The 19,633-nt window shown below is 30.8% G+C and overlaps 3 protein-coding genes across 3 annotated transcripts; 1 reads left to right on the top strand and 2 right to left on the bottom strand.

Moving 5' to 3' along the window:
- Positions 1–1,823: 1,823 nt before the first annotated feature.
- On the bottom strand, positions 1,824–3,676 carry LOC103574579 (endocuticle structural glycoprotein SgAbd-1-like). The gene is made up of 3 exons (XM_008554055.1): positions 3,607–3,676; positions 3,376–3,512; positions 1,824–2,112 (listed from the first exon to the last, which is right to left on the bottom strand). Exons 1-3 carry the CDS (start codon positions 3,616–3,618, stop codon positions 1,824–1,826), a joined length of 438 nt encoding a protein of 145 aa, XP_008552277.1. The 5' UTR covers positions 3,619–3,676.
- Positions 3,677–6,795: 3,119 nt separating this feature from the next.
- On the bottom strand, positions 6,796–7,489 carry LOC103574525 (endocuticle structural glycoprotein ABD-4). Its single transcript, XM_008553989.2, has 2 exons — positions 7,410–7,489; positions 6,796–7,260 (listed from the first exon to the last, which is right to left on the bottom strand). Exons 1-2 carry the CDS (start codon positions 7,419–7,421, stop codon positions 6,880–6,882), a joined length of 393 nt encoding a protein of 130 aa, XP_008552211.1. The 5' UTR covers positions 7,422–7,489; the 3' UTR covers positions 6,796–6,879.
- A 1,127-nt stretch (positions 7,490–8,616) lies between these two features.
- Positions 8,617–9,746, top strand: LOC103574526 (endocuticle structural glycoprotein ABD-4). Its single transcript, XM_008553990.1, has 2 exons — positions 8,617–8,660; positions 9,169–9,746. The coding sequence occupies exons 1-2, from the start codon at positions 8,649–8,651 to the stop codon at positions 9,646–9,648; spliced, it is 492 nt and encodes a 163-aa protein (XP_008552212.1). The 5' UTR covers positions 8,617–8,648; the 3' UTR covers positions 9,649–9,746.
- The last annotated feature ends 9,887 nt before the right edge of the window (positions 9,747–19,633 follow it).

Raw genomic sequence — 19,633 nt, 5'->3', positions numbered from 1 at the left:
TATATATATATATATATATATTGCGTACTCTCTAAAAACGAATTAGTGAAAATCACTATTTGGTAGTGAATAGTCACTTATTGCTAGTGCAAAGTATACCACTATTTGAATTAGTGATATACTTTTCACTAGCAAATAGTGAATAGTCACTATTTTCACTATTTCAGATTTAAGACAGTATCTTTATTAAAAACTATTTCACTTTATTTCTAATCTATACAATTAATCGAACTAAAATATTTTATTCTAATTCTTCATTTCCAATACAAAAAAAAATCTCATGATAATAAATATATATATATTTATACATATATAAATACCAATTTCCAGACGTCTAAGTCAGTGCAATTATAATTGCTAGTTTAAGAGCATTAGATTGCACTTCTCACGAAGCATCTTGATATTTTACCATCATAAAAATAACTATAGAACTTTATAAATATTTTTATTTTTATTTTTACTATGAGCAATACATCTATCTCTCCATCAGTTTATTATCGATTTAATTACGCGTACTTATTTTAAATCCTTTTATTAAAACCGTATTACAAAATTTAACCGCAACATTAAGAATATTTATTTATTCAAATGAATAAAAAGTGTTTGAACAGTGCTAAAATAAAAAAAAACCATTCGTAAGTATAACATTTGCAATTTTATTCTTTATTAATTTATTACATACAATAAGTAACATGTATACTTTATAATGTAAAAAAATATATTCTGTTATAGTTATTAAATATATACCATTATTTACTGTTTGTGTATTTTTTTTTTTTAAATAGTTATTAGCATAAGGAAACTTATTTCCGCAATATTGATTGAATTGCGTGATTTTGATCTTCCTCTTCCTTTTAAATAAATCGAGTTACATTCCAAGTGGATGTAAAATCAATTATTTAATTTAGTGTCTTCCTTATAACAGCATCTAATAACTAATAATAATGATAATAATCATAACATTTTATTAATATAAAAATTTTAATAATTTAGTTATTTGTGTAAATGTATATATATATATATTTTTTTTTTATATTATCAATATTATTAATTAAATGCTATATATACGTAGGTTAAAATTTTTAAATTCATGTGCAACAGCATGAAGATGATTGCATGGGATTATGCGCAAAAAGTCTTCTCGTTATAAGATGGAAATATGCAAGCGTATCGGAGAATAATAGATTATTATATTGATCCGCGGTTAAAGAAAGTCGTTAAGACAAGTTTCCCGTGCATTTATCCGTACTAAAGTAAATTATTTTTTTTTTATTAATTTGTTTGTTTCATAAATCATCTATAAATTGGAGTACTCGTCAGTGGGACTCCAATCCGTTAAAAAAATATATTCTATGAGTCTAAATAGTTAATCTCATTAATCACTTTCTTAAATGATTTTAATCCGTTTAATTATTCATACAAACTGTAATAATATTTTTGGGTGGAGAACAAAAATAAGACACGAAGTGGGGTAACACTTGACATGCCAAACTAAAGTAATAAATAAATAAGTAATAATGGTATGCAGTAAATAAACAAACAATCACTTGCGAAATTAATCTTTTGAATTATTTAATCATCAGTTCCGGGTTATTTAAATTTGAATTAGACGTAATTCAATTTTTCCGTAGATGTAATTGACAAATTTCATTACAACTCAACCAGTAAATGTTAGAATAAAACTTTTTTTTTTTTTTTTTTTCAATTAATGAAATAATTGAATTTATTGTAGTACGGAAATTATACGGGAAATAAGTCGTTGCCTCTGTCGTCGTTTGTTGCTTATTATTATTTAATTTTTTTTATATTTCATTTTCGACGGATTACTTTTTCTGGCCGTAGTATCTTCGGTTGTACGGCTCTTCCTCTTCGGGATGGGCCGCATTGTGGGCCAAGGCTCGTTGGATAGCGACGGGTATGGGTGGTGGTGTTGGCAGGTGGGCACCGGCCGCTTGAAATCCATTCTCATCCGCCACGTAAGTCACTAAGATCGGAGTACCGTCTGGGGCTGTGTAACTGTATTGACCTCTTACCACTTCGGCCTCACCTCCCACGCCTAAGTTTTTTCGGCTCCCTTGCTCTGCTACAGATATACCATTCTCCGTGTCGTAACTACACAAATAGTAAATTTATTTTTATTATCTATCACTTTAAAAATTTTCATTTTTTTTAAATCGTAAAATACAATGATGATTAAGTTACTTTCGAAAGAAAAGTTGTTTGAATCTCAGAGAAATTTTTATTCTAAACATTGACAAATTCGTTTGATAAATAGTTCTTTTTTAATGCCTCGGAATTGGAATAAATTTACTTTTTTACTAGAAAGTATTTTTTTAATCAATGAGATCTTCAAATTCATTAACTTTTTTTTTTATGAAAAATAAGGACAATGATTTAAATTTTAATAATAATTAGAAAATTCGCAGGCAATAAATTTGATTGCAATATTTTGAACATGTAAAAATAAAAACACTGAGATAGACAAAAATAACAGCTAGTGAATGAAGTTAATTGTAGGTTACGTAACAACATACGGTAATTCCCGGGATGATTAACATCAATGTTAATTATTTCCACACTAGGTGTTGATTTTAGTTTTCGCATGTAATTTTTTTTTTTACTCAATTTTTATATTTTTTATTCTCGTTCTTGTCTGACCCTGCTAGTATTATAACGCCGTAAATACAGACGCGCGCCTTAAAATGTTTACACACGACTGAATTGTGAATAAGTGTATACACGTAATTTAAAATCTTAATTCAAGTACTTACGTTACCATAAATGATGAAAAAGTCAGATCGTGATAAAATTCAGTTTACATTAAAATTTTAAAAAATAAAAAGTCAAGTTCTTAATAATGAAACAAAACTTTAATTAATCTCAAGATAATTTAAACAAATAAACAATGTTAACAAGTCAATAAATCACTTTGAGTATGAGATATTTATATGAGAATAGTAAGTTTGTATGGATAAAGTGAAAGACAGTTCATTCATCACACGCGACAAACAAGTCGTCGCGAGACTTAACTCATTCGCTCACGTTTTTCACACCTATTGCAATAATCTATGACTCTACGTCTATTTGTCTTTACTAGTGTCATGTCTTGTACACAGTAGCTGGTTAAGTATTCAATGATACTGCATTTAATTATTTTCATTATTATTTGACGATGATGCTCGCGAACAGGAAGAAAAGATTGATTAGATTATTGCATGGGAAAACGTTATTAATTAACTATTGTTTCGAGCATTACTATAATTATTATTACTATATCTTATGTCCGATCGGCGACTGTCCAATGTCTCAATAAAATTGTATTACAAAAATAATTTTTTTTTTTTTATAAAATTGTAAAAAAAAAAAAAAATTTACCTGTAGGCATAAGAACCGTCGATATTTTGATCGTGGTTTTGCCGAAGAATTGCGTACCGACGTCCATAGTAATCTGGATTATATTGAGGATATTTCAATTGCGCGCTAACGATTGTCGCCAAACCCAAAAATGCAAACTGTAAATGTAATATTTAAAAAAAATTTTAGTAATTAATTAAATAAAAACACAATTAAAAAATAATTAGATTAAAAATAAATGGTAACACTCACGAGTACTTTCATGTCTGTAGTTAATTTATAAAATTTTAGTAACTCGACAAGAGACGAAACTTAGTAGCTACCGCGAATCAAGTATCCTCATGCCGGTTATCCGTAGGGAATTTATACCAGCGAGGGCTTATGCAGCTTCTTCCTTCTTGGTGGCTCGATTATGCCAACAGTGGGGGATTTAACCAACACAAAACAAGGTGGAAGGACTAAAACGTGCATTACAATATACACATATAAGTGTACGTTGTTAATTCAAAGTGGGGTGCACGCAGCAGTAAATGCACCTTGGACATTGTGTGTAAGAGACGTAAGCGGGCTTGGTAGGTGGTACCCAGGTCTTTTATGAGCCATGCATGCTCATTATTATTATTATGACCCACACATAACAATCTTACGTCTAACATAATATCATCTAACTCTATTACCCGACTCTTGAGGGGTTATATCTACATTTACGTTTATGTCCACGTCTGCGTCTGTATCTCCATCTCGACCCCAGTTATTACTATTCTAATTACCATGTCTTACTACAATCCAACGAGAACGGATTTAGATCGATGCCACATCTAAGGGCGTATTCCTTTCACTGTTAACATTTTTCATTTTTTAAATTTAATTATAATTATTAATATAACACAAAAAAAAAAAAAAAAAAAAAAATTACATTCATATATTTTTTATTAAATCATAAAACATGAAAAAGGATGTGTCTATTTCTCATCACACTCTCGCTTAATAAACTCATCGACGTGACCTTTAGTTAACGAGGTGTTATAATTTGTCGTGCATGAAATACTAATATGTACATTCATATTGTCTATTGGCCATTAGCTATTAACTATTACCCGATACTTATTTTAGCAAAAAATTTGTAAATAATATTATAATATTATATTTTTTAATTAACCAAACGATTAGATTAGACGATGTTAATGAAGCCAAGATGCGTGCTAGAGATAATCATGCGACCATTGTCTTGAGCGAGAAACCTCCTCGAGGTCGGTCGAATAGTTTTTATGTTCCCGAGTCTCATCACCTATTTATTTAAATAACAATCTTACTCTCGATTTATAATAGAATCGAGAGCAATTCAACTGTTGAAATAAATACTCGTACTGACCGCCAACCTTCCGGGATATATAAATTTTAAAAAAATCCCTTTTTTTCCGCCATATCGAAAACATAAATCCAATGGAATGAAATTTTGCGACATCGATTACCATCACAGTTTAATTGTTTTTGTTTGAGGCTCCGAATTCATATGTCCGGTCTTGAGTAAATAGTAACTTTATCACGGTCCATGAGCTATTGGCTAATTCAAAAAAGTTAAATAAAAAGATAGAGAGATTGCTCAAAACCTCATGTGTATATTTATTTTCCATAGAAAGAGTGTAGTCTAGTGTTTTGTTCAGCTTTGATAGTATCCAACTGGCTAGGATATCAGTACAAGTGTAGTACAGTAAAGAGGGACGTACCCCGCGTGCCAAATAAAACATCCCGAGCAGAATAACAACAAAACAAAGCAAAGCTGTGTTGCATGTGTTATAAAAGTATGTAACATAAGTTGTTGCTGTTGTTGGTTATTTGAATATAAAAACTTCCAACAATAAAAGGTGCCTTGACATTAAAAAGTATTTCCTCTGGCCATACCTGATGGCACATCTACACTATCCTATATAGCATGTAGATAATGATGATTGTGAGGATGAGAACTACGATCCTGCTTCTGCTCCTGCTGTTGCTGCTATACGAGCGATGGCTATGAGGCGTAGTGAGTAAAAGCCATCATATTAATCGCGAGGTGTAACCTCCCAGTAATGTTTCTGGTTACTCAATAGCAATACTCATCGAGACAAATGTGCCCTGACTTAAAATCTACATCAATAATCTTCTTGGAAGAGATCCTGCGCTCTGCTTGCATATAATTTAATATAATATAAATTACATTTCAAATCTAACCACTATCTTTTCAGTAAATAAATTGCAAGTCTGTTTCAACGGTTATCTTAATGCATGTACATTAGACGATAATGTAAGTAAATAAATTTGTAAAGGTTTGAAAACATGCTACTGATACTTTGTAATGTTTAATGGGTAATTAAAATTTATATTTTATTAATTATTAGAGTGTATGAATTTTAATGGAAATAAAATTTATTGAATAGGAAATTTATGAGTTAAAATATTTTTATTTAATTTATTCACTTGCTTTGAAAGTCAATAATATTTTGAATAATTAGATTTTTTTTATAAATAGGCTATAAAATTACTGTGTGCTCTGGGTGGGGGGAAATGATAATTTTTCTAAAGTGTATGTGACCTATGGAGAATACACATCCCGATGTTCTAATCATGTCTATAAATCCGTGGGCGGAATATCTATATGACGACTCCTTTGTATATATTAATATTATAATAATGGCTTATAATTTTGAAAGGTGTAAATCTCTTATACACAAATTGATTTAGAGTATACGTGTGAATACGAAGACGAAGAAGCTGATGAATATGAAGAATAAGTGGCGTGCGTAAGGTACAAGGAATTTATAATAATATACAGGGTTCCTCTATTGTTTCTTGCGACACAAATAATCCAGTGGGCTGAATTCTTCGCGAATTACGTTTTGTATATTGTATATATATTTTATTGGCTTATTATAACCCACGAAGTATTTATTACAAGTGTTAGAAACAATTTGTAATAAATTATTTTTTATTATTGAATATTAATAATATATATTTATATGTATATATATATATATATATATATATATATATTTGAGTTGTTATATATATATATATATATATATATATATATATATATATATATATTTGAGTTGATATTAAATTTTCATTTTAATTTAAATATTTGATAGATGTATCAAAATTTTTCAAAATTTATTTTTTATGTTACCATAAACCCGGATGTGATTTTTAGTAAATAAATTTGAATACTAACCAGTTTATTACGCGTGCCGAGAATTTTAAAAAGACGATATTTCTTACTAGTTTTTTTGTTTTCTCAAAAACTTGGTGTCCTTGAATATGGATGGTATGGATGAGTTATCTGCTAAAAGTTTGTGAATTTATTATAAATATTTAGACCAGTGAGAAAATAAAATTAAGGTAATTAATTTACTAAAATATAACTTAATTAAATTAATTATAAATAAAAATAAAAAAATGATGTATATTTTATTTTTTTATTAAAAAAAAAATTTATTTAAACATGAAATTTTAACAATAATAAATTTACAGAATTGGATTATTGGTTTATTGTTCTTGTGGTTGGGGGTGGGTGCGGATGTACTCAAGAGCACGAGCGATAGCTTCTGGGATTGGAGGAGCCACTGGAAGATGAGCACCTTCTGGGTGGAATCCAGTCTCGTCAGCGGTGTATCTCACTTGGTAAGTAACACCGTCATCACCGACGTATTGGTACCCTCCTTGAGCGACAACAGCTGCTCCATCTGGTCCTTGTGCAGCGGGTTGTCCTTGTTCGTCAACGCTGATGCCATTTTCAGTTTCGTAGCTGTACTGGTAAGAACCATCGGGGGAAGAATCTTGGGATTGTCTTACGATCGCAATCGGCTGCTGGTTCTGCTGGTTGTATTGCTGTGCAGATACTGCGGCAATGACAGCCAATGAAATTATCTAAAAAATTGTTTTAAAATTATTATTAATATTAAAATATTTAACAATTCTGCACTCGATATATTATTAAAAAATTAAATTTCACAAACGTAAAAAAATAGATGAGTAAATATAATTAATAAAAAAAATTTTAATCACAAAAAACTCACAAGAAACTTCATGTTGATTTATAAAATTATAAAGCAAACAAGTCCGTACAAAGATGAGTATTCAACCAAGATTGATTTCGTAGAATAATCCCGTGACTATTTATACTAAGCCTGTGGACCCCACTTTCGGGACTTATTAAAATTAGACAGCTACGAAAAGAAGCTATCTGATATTTTCTAAGAGTGGGGATGCCGAATTTTTTATTGCCATGACCTTTAGAATCTAGTCGATGTTATATAACATTCACCCGAAATTTTTATTTTTTTTTTTCTCTACTATTTCATTATTATTATCATCATCATCATATACATATACATATACATGTATAATTACTTGTCTTTTACTAAATAATAGGACCGGCTCCGGTACATCTGATAAATAAATGAATATTTTTTACGACCCTCGCATTTACCTGTAACGTTAAAAATATCCCAGTGACTTTTGAAATTTTTTATGAATAAAATAAAAAAATAAGAATTGTTAATTTTTTAATAACCTTCTTTTTTTTTTTTATTTTTTATGAAATATTGCATAAAAAATTATTAACATATAGTTAAAGATGGTCGTGGTAGAGGCAAAATTATTTAAGTTATTTCATAAATAATAAATAATACATATTAAATATTAATAACGTTTTTAAATATTTATTTTCGGACAAATAAGTTTTGACATTTTAAAAATTACAGCAATAAATTATTAGTATTATACGGGTATTTAGTGCGATAGATAATGACTAATGACTAATGACTATCAAGGATGTCTTTGAAAGTGAAGACTACAGAGCTCCAATGAAACTCGTCTATTTAGAATAAAACTTTTTTTTTATCAATAGATCTGTGAAATCGAAAGTACAATTTTATGTTAGCAAGTAAATTTGAAATTTATGAAGGAATAACAAGAACACATTCGTTTTCATTCTAAAATCTTAACTTTAGTCTCCTTTTTCTGTTTCATTCATTTGCTGAAAATTTCGTATGCATAAATTCCTTAATGTCAAAATAGTCTACTGCACATATTGATATTATCATTTGGTTACTGTAACTCCTTCCTCCCACTCCCTCTGCCTATACCAGACTCGTTAATCGTATAATTCTGAGAAGATGCGTGACATTCCCAAAACTTCTTACTTTATAGTAATCCGCCTATTCATAAGTTATGAGAAAGTTTTTGTATAAATAGCCCTGACTTAGCAGCCAAAATAATCACAGTCAGTTGTTGATCTTCATACAATCGTCAACATGAAATTCCTTGTGAGTTTATTTTCAAAAAATAATTCAATCATTTTTTAAAAATTAATTTAATATTTTTTTTTTGTGGATGAGTTGTAAAAAAAAATCTAATAATAATAGAGACATAGATAATTTATTGGCTGCAAAATCATTAAAATTCTAAACATCGAATCGTTAAGACGTGTGACAATATCATTCGCGATCTCTACACATTGAACTCAATTTGCACATAATGTTGCTCACAATTGGGCCCGTACTCAGGGTGTGCCATCACCTATCAATCTTGACAGTTTCGTATCTCAATTGATGATAAACGTGGATAGAAAGTAAACTGTTACAACACACGTGATAGAGAAAATGGCGATTAAAAAAAAAACAATTAAAATTAAATTCAAAAATGAAAGTCTTTACTTTCTTTATTAAATTAGCCAACAATTTTAATGACAATGATAAAATAAAAAAATCTCATTAATCAGCAAATAAAAATCCATTCGATGATTGATTATTAAATAATAATTTTTTTTTTAAGGTCGTTGCCTTTGCTTTGGTAGCAGTAGCTGCTGCTCAACACCAACATGTCACACCAGTGCCTATTGCCATTTTACGTCAGTCCCACGATCAATCGCCCGAGGGCGCTTACCAATACAGCTACGATACCGAGCACGGAATCCACGTTGATGAACAAGGACAGCCTGGACCAGTAGGCGAAGAAGGAACTCCAGCAATCGTCGCCCGTGGATCATTCAGCTACACCGGCCCTGACGGTACACCCTACCAAGTTACTTACACCGCTGACGAGACTGGATTCCACCCAGAAGGTGCTCATCTTCCAGTGGCTCCTCCAGTACCTGAAGAAATCCTCCGCGCTCTTGACTACAACGCAGCTCACCCTGAAGAAAACGAAGGTACTTTGAGCGGTAGCTTCCAACCAGGAAGTTCTGTCAAAACTGTTCCAACTCCTCAAGTATCCCAGGGTTTCGCTAAACCCAACTTCGGCCGCCGGTTCTAAATAAATTAGTTAATTAACTAATGGGTCATACATTTGATTGCTAAAAATAATTATTGTATTGTTTTATTAAACATTTATTATTCATTTGTGTAATTGAATATTTTAAATGTTTATTTCAACGATTAAAATCTATTTTTACTTAATTAAAAATATTTGTTTCTTATTTACTTACAACATTTTTACCTCTAATTATTTTTAAGTAGAGATAAATTTGAAAAAAAATAATTACCATTAAAAAAATTAAAATTCATCAAATAACAGATTAAATGACATAAATTTATTTGTTAAAAATATATATTACAGTAAAATTAAAATTTAACTTTTACTCATCGGTGCATAATAAAATAATCACTTGGTCATTAATTATATTTTTTTCATAAGATTGTAAAATTTAGTGAAAGATGAGTTTGGGTGATTGTGAAGAAATATTTGTCGTAAGTCTTATCAAAAAGAGCGAAAGAGAAAGAGAGAGTGTACTAAATGTTAAATAAATGTATGCAGTACAAATGACAGGTGTGTGTATGTGTGTGTGTGTGTGTGTGCCTCTATATGCGTGTGTCGTTATACGTCGTAAGAATTATGAGGATAAAATTGATTATGCGTGAGCGTGTCAATTCTTCTTCTTAAGACTCTCTTTCATCTCACGAGTACAAGTCTCAGTTACATTATACCGGAGAATATCCGAAAGGTAACGGTCCAAGTGAAGGGCTTATCTTTAAACTTTTATTTTTTTTCTTCATCTACATTTATTTTCATAATCATTTGAAGTCGGCGTCTTTTTAAATTCCACATAATTCAGCTCTGGCTACACAGCACCAGAAAGTTATTGGCAAATTAACATTCGATAAAACAAACATGTCTGTTCACTTATTAATATATATGTATATTGTATTCATTTTTTACATGACTCATATATTTTCGGTATCATGATTCGTGTTCGAGTATTTACAAGCTGCGTCGATTAAATGAGTACTAATAAAAATTTCACTTAATAAAAATTTGACTTTAATCCCTTCGAAGTGAAATTTACTCCGAAGCGGAGTTTATTTTAATACTAAAGCCCCGAATCGGAGTAAATGCGGATTGAAATAAAATCTAGACCCCTCTGAAATCAATCTGCTGGAAAAACAAACTCCTTATTTACTTCGTATGCGGAGTTATTTTTTCAAAAAACTCCAAAGCTCCAAGTGACGGAGTGATTTCGGATTTTATTTAAACCCGAATTCACTCCCGATATTTTACAGTGTACCCATTATCATTTCTTTTATTCCATTTACTTATTTAATTAAGTAATATTGGTAATTTTAAATAAATAAATAGACCTATCACAACATTCATAAGCTTTCATAGTCAACTAAACTTACTCCGACCCCCCACAGATTCGTTAAAGTGCGTCAGTGGCTCATATAATACTTGATCCTTATAAACAAACCAATCAAATCGTTATAATCATGCAATGCAAGGTACTGAAGATGCTTTGCAGCGGACGTTCTCATTATAATTGTTACTCTTCAGCCTCCAGCTATGACAGACAGTAAATTGAGAAGGTTAAATTTTTATATTTTTTTTTTACAATCCGCGAATTTAATGAAATTTATCGTGATGGGATGAGCAATTATTTTCTTATAAATACCGAATAACAAATGTCGACGAGGTCAATAAATATACTTAAATATTTTATTTCATATAGAAATTGATTTGCCAATTTTTTTTTTTTTTAATTTAAATAAATAATATAATACCTTTAACTCACAGTAATTTATTACATAAAATAAATTTAAAAATGTTATATAAATTTAAATACCTTATTAGCGAATTGATTAATTTTTCGTAATAGATAATAATATTCTTAATTATTATCCTTTTTTAAATTTTAAAGGATAATTTATTTTATTTTTATTTTATTGTACTTATCATAAATAACATAAAAAAAGTGCTATAAAATATTTTTAGTTCATTTTAAAATTAAAAAATTAACGTGTTTACAAATAAAATTTGCGTGATCAAGAAACCTGTTACATAATTTTGGGATGGGTCCAAACATGAAAAAATAAAAATACATATATATATCTTTTGAATGTGAAGCAACAACCTTAGCCTCATCCAAATCACCTTTAATTTATACGATTGCCACACGAGCTTGACTGAAACCAATTCGGGGTAAACTATTTTTTTTTTCCACTTCATGTCATTTGTATATTTCGCTATATAGACTCCGAAATTAATATTAATTTAAATAAAAAATTAATAAATACTGTAATAAAATAAATTTAGTTTGTACCTAATTTAAAAGAGGTCTCGCGTATAATTACAATCTCGAATTCACAGCTTAATTTTTATTATTTTTAAAAACCATTAGTTTAATTTCCATTGCGCAATGACGTTTATTTTTTTAAGACATTAAAAATTTAAAACGCGGCTGTAATTTCAAGTGAGTTAAAGTAAAGACGATGTGTAAAATAAAGAAAGTGGATATTTCGAGAAACATAACAAAGCCCTTAAATGTGTTAAAAAATATTTAAATATTTACTTTTATGTTTGCCCATCCCGAAACTCACCTGAGGTCACAACTTATCCGTCTGACCATTTATCGTCTTGACTTATTCTTCTTTTTTATCCTTCTATTCATTTATGGCGCAATTTAATGACTCGATAAATAAGTCGAACTATATCGTTCACATTTTATATAAATACATTTATATACACGATGATTTCATAATAGGACATAGGTAAATTAAATCATTGTGACATTTTATTAAATAATAATAATTATTAGTTGCTAATTAATTTCATATTTTTTTTCATACATTTTAGTTTATAAAATTATGACAGGAGTAAACATAAATAAATTAGCATTAATAATTATTAATGAGCTAAAATGCTCGTTATTCATTATTTTTTTCACGAAAGTTATACTTTGAAAACGGTAATCGATAAGTAATGGTATATATTTAACAAAGTATTTAATTACCATTAGATATAGCAGCGATGAGCTTGCAAAATGTGAATAATGGTTTTTTATGAATTATAGTTTATTTTGCGTAATTAAATTCCATTATGATAGATTTTTATAATTATTATTTTATTACGCAGGCAATTAAAAAAAATTACGAAATAAAATATAGTGGTGTCTTACTAATTATTTGAACTTTCAAATATTTAAATGTCTAATATGTACCCATTGGTCATTAATTATTAATCTGAAAAAAATATAGAAGAAGGTCGGGCATAATAATGACTTTAAAAAAATAATATTATTTATTATTTTTTTTTCTTTTTTAATATACAAAATTTTTTTAACTTCCTGCTATAAAAATTGAAAGTTTTCAAACAAAAAAGAGAATTTATTGGCTTCGGTCCAATTTTCGAAAATCGAGTTCCCATTAAATCTCGACGATTTGAGGTCTTAGGAAGTTATTTTGACTATTTCCGGGTGGACGTCCGCACGCGCGCGCGAGTTCTGAAAATTAAAAAATTTTGAATTAAAAAAATTTTTTCTTGTGATTTTTGGTGCATAACTAGAAATTTGCGCGACCGATTTGTTTCTACATTGTAGCAAATTTATGTTTCGAGTAGCCCTATTGATTGATGCAACGAACGTAAAAATCGATTAACTAATTTTGAATCAAGAATTTTTTGTTTCAATATTGAACGAAATCGGGCTGCCTAAAAATAATAATTATTTTAATATTATTAACAAAATATCGTACTTACTTATAAATTTAAAAAATAATATGACTTACAATACAATTTGGAAGTAAAAGCATCTGAATAAAAAATTGGGAAAAAATAAGCCCTACACGAAGAAAAACGTCAAGTGAATATGCCGATGCAACACCGTAATATTTACATTACTCTATAGTTTGTGACCTCCCGCTCTTATACACAAACTATAGAGTAATGTAATTATTACTATGCTGCATAGGCATATTTACTTGACATTTCTCTCCGTACAGTGATCTCAATTGGCATAAAAATCTATAAATACAGTAAGTGATGATTTAAAGTCACTTTGTGAAAAATTCTTTGCAAAAAAATTTGATGATAACTTCATTATATCCAGCCTTCTCTTAGTAATTAATACTGAAATTGACTTGTAATTTATTTCGTACTTAATAATTATTTAAATTTATAATCCGTTGAATTTAACTTCTTTTGAATTTAAATAGAATTAAAAAATTATAAAAGCAATAGAATTTGAAAGATTATAATTTGCTATAAAATTTATGTATAACGTTAGATCAGCATAAGACTCACGTTTTCGTAATTCACCTCAATATTTAAACAACCACCATAATTTACTCGTCAATCATTTAATAATACATCCCACTAGCTTTACCATTTTACATCCACATTACAATATCCAGTACACAGATACAAGCCGTGTAAACATTTTAAAAATAATTCTAATTGTTAATTTATTGCACACATAAATTTAACTGCAGTGAACATTTTTTCTTGATATTTATCGACTCGTGAGCTGGTTAGATCGCGTGATATGTTAAAAAAAATTTTAATAAAATTCTAAATAACTTCGCTGAATATTAAAAGATTCTTTTGCCTGATCAAATTCAAACAAAATATGTATTTTCATTTAAACTATTGCACACATACACAACATCAAATTGAGCTGATAAATTTTTTATCGATAAAATATATCAGCACATATTAAATATGAATCCATAGTAATGGCGCTAATGAGTACTGTGTCAATCCCTTATGATGACACCGCGTGGGACACTGAATATTATGTTCATAAATAGACAGCATTTTTTTAACAGTCAGCAAAAATAATAAATTCGTCATTAAAAAATTAAATCACAAGATTGTTAAACAAAAAAAAATAATGGCAGTAAATAAAAAAAAAATTGTTGATCACGAATGTTCGTTTATTGTGGCAACGAGTTAATTGCGATGTTCGATGAACGACCTGACGTTTTATGTTGTGGTATTTACACTCAGGTATTTATTTGTTTAAATAAAAGATCTTACAATACTCGATAAAATTAAATACAATAAATTATTAATTGACACTATAAGTGATAGATAATAGCAATTTTTTTCTATTTAAATAAAAAAAAAATTTAATTATTTTATTTAAAAACTATCAAACAATGAACAGTTAAATAATTATTTATTAATACAATGCAAATTGACTGTCAAAGTTACAAGTTAGTGATTAATGTCTCAACTTGTTGATGCACATTTGTAATTGCTGTCATATATATGTAAATATGTACACATGTAGGTGATGAATAAAAATTGTTGGATACAATGAACGAAGTAATTAAAGAGTAGAGGCAAAGAAAATTGGAAAAAAAAAAAAAATGAGCGAGATTAATAAATAAAAAAATATATAATTATGATCGTTGTGTAAGAAAGTGAAGGACATTTGAAAATATTAGATTTTTTTACTTCCCTGATAGACAATAAAAATGAATATTTTTATTTTACGTGAATAAATTAATTGTTGGGTCATAATTGTGAGTAATTGGTGCGTAATTCAAACTGTCATGGATACGTTTATCATTAATTGCATATAATAAATAATAATGTATGGTATCGTTGATAGTTATTATTAGTACTTCATTTGGATAATAATAAATTCAATTAGAGTTAAGCGTAAAGTAAAATGCTAGTCACTGAGAACTTCTGAAGATGAAGCCAAGGTGAAAACGTTATTGCCTTTTAATTTACAAGAGGTCACTACTTTACTTCAGTATTAATTTATATAATTAATTAATCAATTAATTTTTTTTAAAATAAACTATAATTTTATTTCTTTGAGGTACAGTAGAGTCTATTTATTTGAATTTGTTTCTTAATAACAGTGGAATAAATTGATATTTTATTAGGAATTATTGAAATTAAAATTAAAATTAAAAAATAAATTATAGCAATAGATTTTTTTTAAACAAAAAAATAAATTGTACTTTTTCATCTCAATTGAAGTTAAAACAATAAAGCCATTGATTAAATAAATATTTAAAAAGTCAATTAGAACGAGTGTCATCACTGGATTTCCATCCGCGCACGCAATTAAAAATTCCATGTTGGTTACCATGAGATCGCAAAGCTCTGCGTCGATGATGTCCCGGCGTGCCAAAGAGTGTAACAACCGTGGACGTGTTTCTCGGTTGCACCATTGTGGTATTACGTCTTTCCAAAAAAGCATCCAACGCCTTGACACTTTCAAAAAAGCTGTCAGTATCACAACTCGCATATTTACGTACATGCTTGCGTGTTTTAAATCTAAAGTCACTCGTAGTGTTTATGGTGATTCTCGTAGTTCTTACAGGCGTGCGAGATGGTGTTTTAGAAAGTATACTCATATTTTCCATAATACTATTTGTTTCTGACGTGAAATCGTGTTCTTCTAATTCATAAGGACTGCTACAAGTGCTAAACATTGTTCCGAGAGACAAGTAAGTGTCTCCAGAACAAATTGAACGTCTTCTACAGTCTTCAAACTCTTCAGTAGACGGCTCGGGTCCACTAGCTTCTGGCACGCTCGTCGATGTCTGTGAAGTTGATGTAGACTTCAATAGTTTCATAATAGTACTTTTAGATTTTATATTTTTATCATCTCTCCCCTGTTTGGTTTCTGATCCAACTGTGTTGTGGTCATTTGCGCATCCGCAAGCTCCTTCACAAGTACATCCATGTAATTGGTGATTGTCACTGCTACGACTGAGATTGATACACCGACTGTCGTAGCTAATTGCTTCTACTTCGTCCTCCACGTCCCCGTCCCCGCCTCTGTCCGCATCCTCGTCCCCTCGCTCTGCGAAGTCTCCGTTGGATCTTGGCCTCGTGATTAGACCAACATCTGGCAAGCTCCTCGGCTGTGAATCAAACGGTTCAACAGAGGCATTCCCTCGAGGAGCGTAATTCCGAAGATACGCACCAAGTGCCTCGTAGTCAATAGATCCATCAGGTTGGAATGCCGCCACTTCGTCTGGATCTGGTAATGAACGACGTAATTCAGTCGCTCGGTTCCAGGTTCGACGTGTATGGTCACCTCGGACGCTTAGTGGAACTGAAGTGTCTGAAATTTTTTTTTTAATGGCTTTATTAATTTAATTAAAATACTGCGAGTGGTAAAAAAAATTATAAGACTTGAATCTATATTATGTAATAATAATGTTGCTTAATATTTACGAGTGACATTATGTCGTGATAGACATATTCGATAATTATCTAGAACACTTCCAGGAGGTGTGACATAAGGTGGAGGTGGACTTTCAGGGATTCTCTCAACGGGATTAACTGTCGTAATAGTTGATGCCACTGTTGTGGCTGTCGTTGGTATTGTTTCACGATTTCTACTCGCTCCTGCGAGGTCTACGACTAAATTTGATGATGTGGGTAATTCTTGCCTTGAATAATAATTATAAAAAACCACAAAATAATTACAATTATTCAATGAAATGGTAAATACATTTATAGAAAGTAAAAAATTACGAGCATTGAGGGGAGCTCCTGCTTCTTGACCCCCACAGAAAGTTACGTATTTTTTTGCATTTAACCCCTTCGTTCTCAAAGCCAACTTTAATGACCTCGTCATAACCCGGCGGCGCTTCGTAAACAGGCGGTTCGTCGTGAACAGCGGCCTCGTCGATCCGGGCGCCATCTGCAATATCGAAGACTGTCCGATCTGAGGGTGAAATAATTTTCACCTACTTTGGAACACTGTCCTCTATATTATTGTTACTTGATATAAAATACCTAATAGTTCGCTGATTGTCTGCAGACGTGACTGAAGTTCTCGTTGCTGACGCGACCGAGCGCCCATCCGGTACAGCAAAACAATCAGTGCGGAAATGAGGATTATTAATCCTAAACTACTGGCTACAAATACTAGTGTAGCAGTTTTTAAATCTGGATAACGATCTATTTTAGGGAAATAGTAATTTGCTTTGTTCATATGCCATTTTCCGTCTCGCGGTTCCATTCCCCAATCTGCCAAATAATTTTCATCACTTAAGTCTAGTGATTATTAATTAAATTAAAATAAATAGTTCACCTCTCAGACAAGTTGTTGGCTCATCACTATTGTCACCACAATGATCAAATCCATCGCAGTTCAATTGACTCTGAATGCATCGATGATTCTGACATAGAAAATCAGATCCAGAAAAACAATCTAAAATTAAAAAAAAATTTTTTTGAAAGTTGACTGATTGAAAATTTATTCATCAAATTATTAAACAGATTTTTTTACCCATGTAACCAAAAGCTGCATAAGCAATCGCGACCCTAGAGTTAGCACCAAACGTTCCTCGTAAACTGACATGGAACCCATTGACTATTGGAGTAATATGCTCCCTCATTCTCGGAGGTAGAAGTTGACTTGCTGGATGCCTCAGTATTTCCAATGGCAGCAATGCTGATGTTGGACCTTGTCTAATTATCAATTCGGTATTTCCAGCTGCAGAAAGAGTGAAATAAATTTTATTTGATCAATAAAATATATCATTTTTTTTTTACCCATGTCTGCGAATGTGATGACTTTGAGATACATATGTGTTTTCATGTGAAGAAAATTTTTTGGGGGTCTGATAAGCCAAACGCAGTCATAAGTCTTTACTCCTTCAGTTACCATATCAATCATGGTAATAGTGCCACCCAAGTTTTCCACATATCCGCCGCAGTCAGTAATTGGCTGAATGGCTTTGTCATATCTATGTCCAATTACATAAGAATAGAAAGCCTTATAACCAAGACCAGTTCCTCCGTTAGCGTAGAATCTTATCAGCAATGACGGTCCAGAGCTTACAATTATCGGTGGTCGGAATCTCGCGCCACTGCTGACGTCCAATCTTTGTCCATTCCAATCGTAAAACTTGGCAGCGAAAAAAATTTACAAAATTATACAATAAATGATCAATTGATGTCCATATTTGTATATTTATTTCTTTTACCTCAATGATAGAAACAGTTGCCAATTGAAAGTCACTAAAAAGTACTCGGACCCGGCAAAAAGGTGCTTCAGCTGGACAAGTAATTACGTACTCCATTCCTAAATCTCTTGGATATCTAGCAGGAAAAAATGGAGACGTAAGAATACCACCAACAGTTCCATTAAATCCTTTAGTAACCGTAGGATCCCAGCCCTTCAAATTAACTCTATTTCCTGTAATTTAATGTCGTACATATTAATTGAAAATTGATAATCAATAACCAATTAGTCTTCAACAAACATACTCTCTGAAACATATTCAATTGTGAAAGCGTGATTATGTGACTGACTATATAGCAGAGTAATGGAAACAGTTCTGGTGCTGGATCTATAAGTGATCGGTGCATACAATCCGCAGTACGGTGTTCCCGAGATATCTTCGTAAGGTGGCTCTGAGATCCAGACATAGTCGCACCTAAAATAAAATAAACTTTTAAATTTATCGTGGTCGTGGTCGCGGTTACGGAAAAGGTTGAAGATTTAAAATATTCTTGGCGCAGGTTGAAAATGATAATGTCGTAGGGCATCACCTGCACGGGCTGTCCATCATCATGCCACTGTCACCGCAGGAATGAGGCAAGGCCAGGCTCTTGAACGTCACGGTGATGGCACAGGACGGACAGGTCACGAGCTCCAAGCTACATTGCTCGTGAGAACTGTTTGTTGCGTACAATCGCGAACCTGTTTGCTGTTGTCTTGGCAAATTTTTAACGGATGACACATTTTTAGCGTAAACTATTCCCTGTTCCCCGAGCTCCAGGTACACTCGGCGCCCGTTATGGATACTACAGATGTCTTGATTTCGAATAATTACATTACACTCTACTACTAAGAGTCCGTAAAAAATAAAACCTACCACTTGCCCAATCAGATGAAATACCTAATTAAATTACAAGATTAATTGATTTATTTTCTCTATATTTTTCTAACAGAAATTTATTTAATCAATCAAATTCAATTAGTAAATGTATTTCAAGTAAAGATTACATATTCATTTAATCGTCTAGGAATTTTAACTTTTAC

The sequence above is a fragment of the Microplitis demolitor genome, chromosome 3 (genome assembly GCF_026212275.2).
Source record: "Microplitis demolitor isolate Queensland-Clemson2020A chromosome 3, iyMicDemo2.1a, whole genome shotgun sequence".
NCBI lineage: Eukaryota > Metazoa > Arthropoda > Insecta > Hymenoptera > Braconidae > Microplitis > Microplitis demolitor.
The sequence above is the reverse complement of the archived record's forward strand: the minus strand, read 5'-3'. Positions and strand labels throughout refer to the sequence as shown.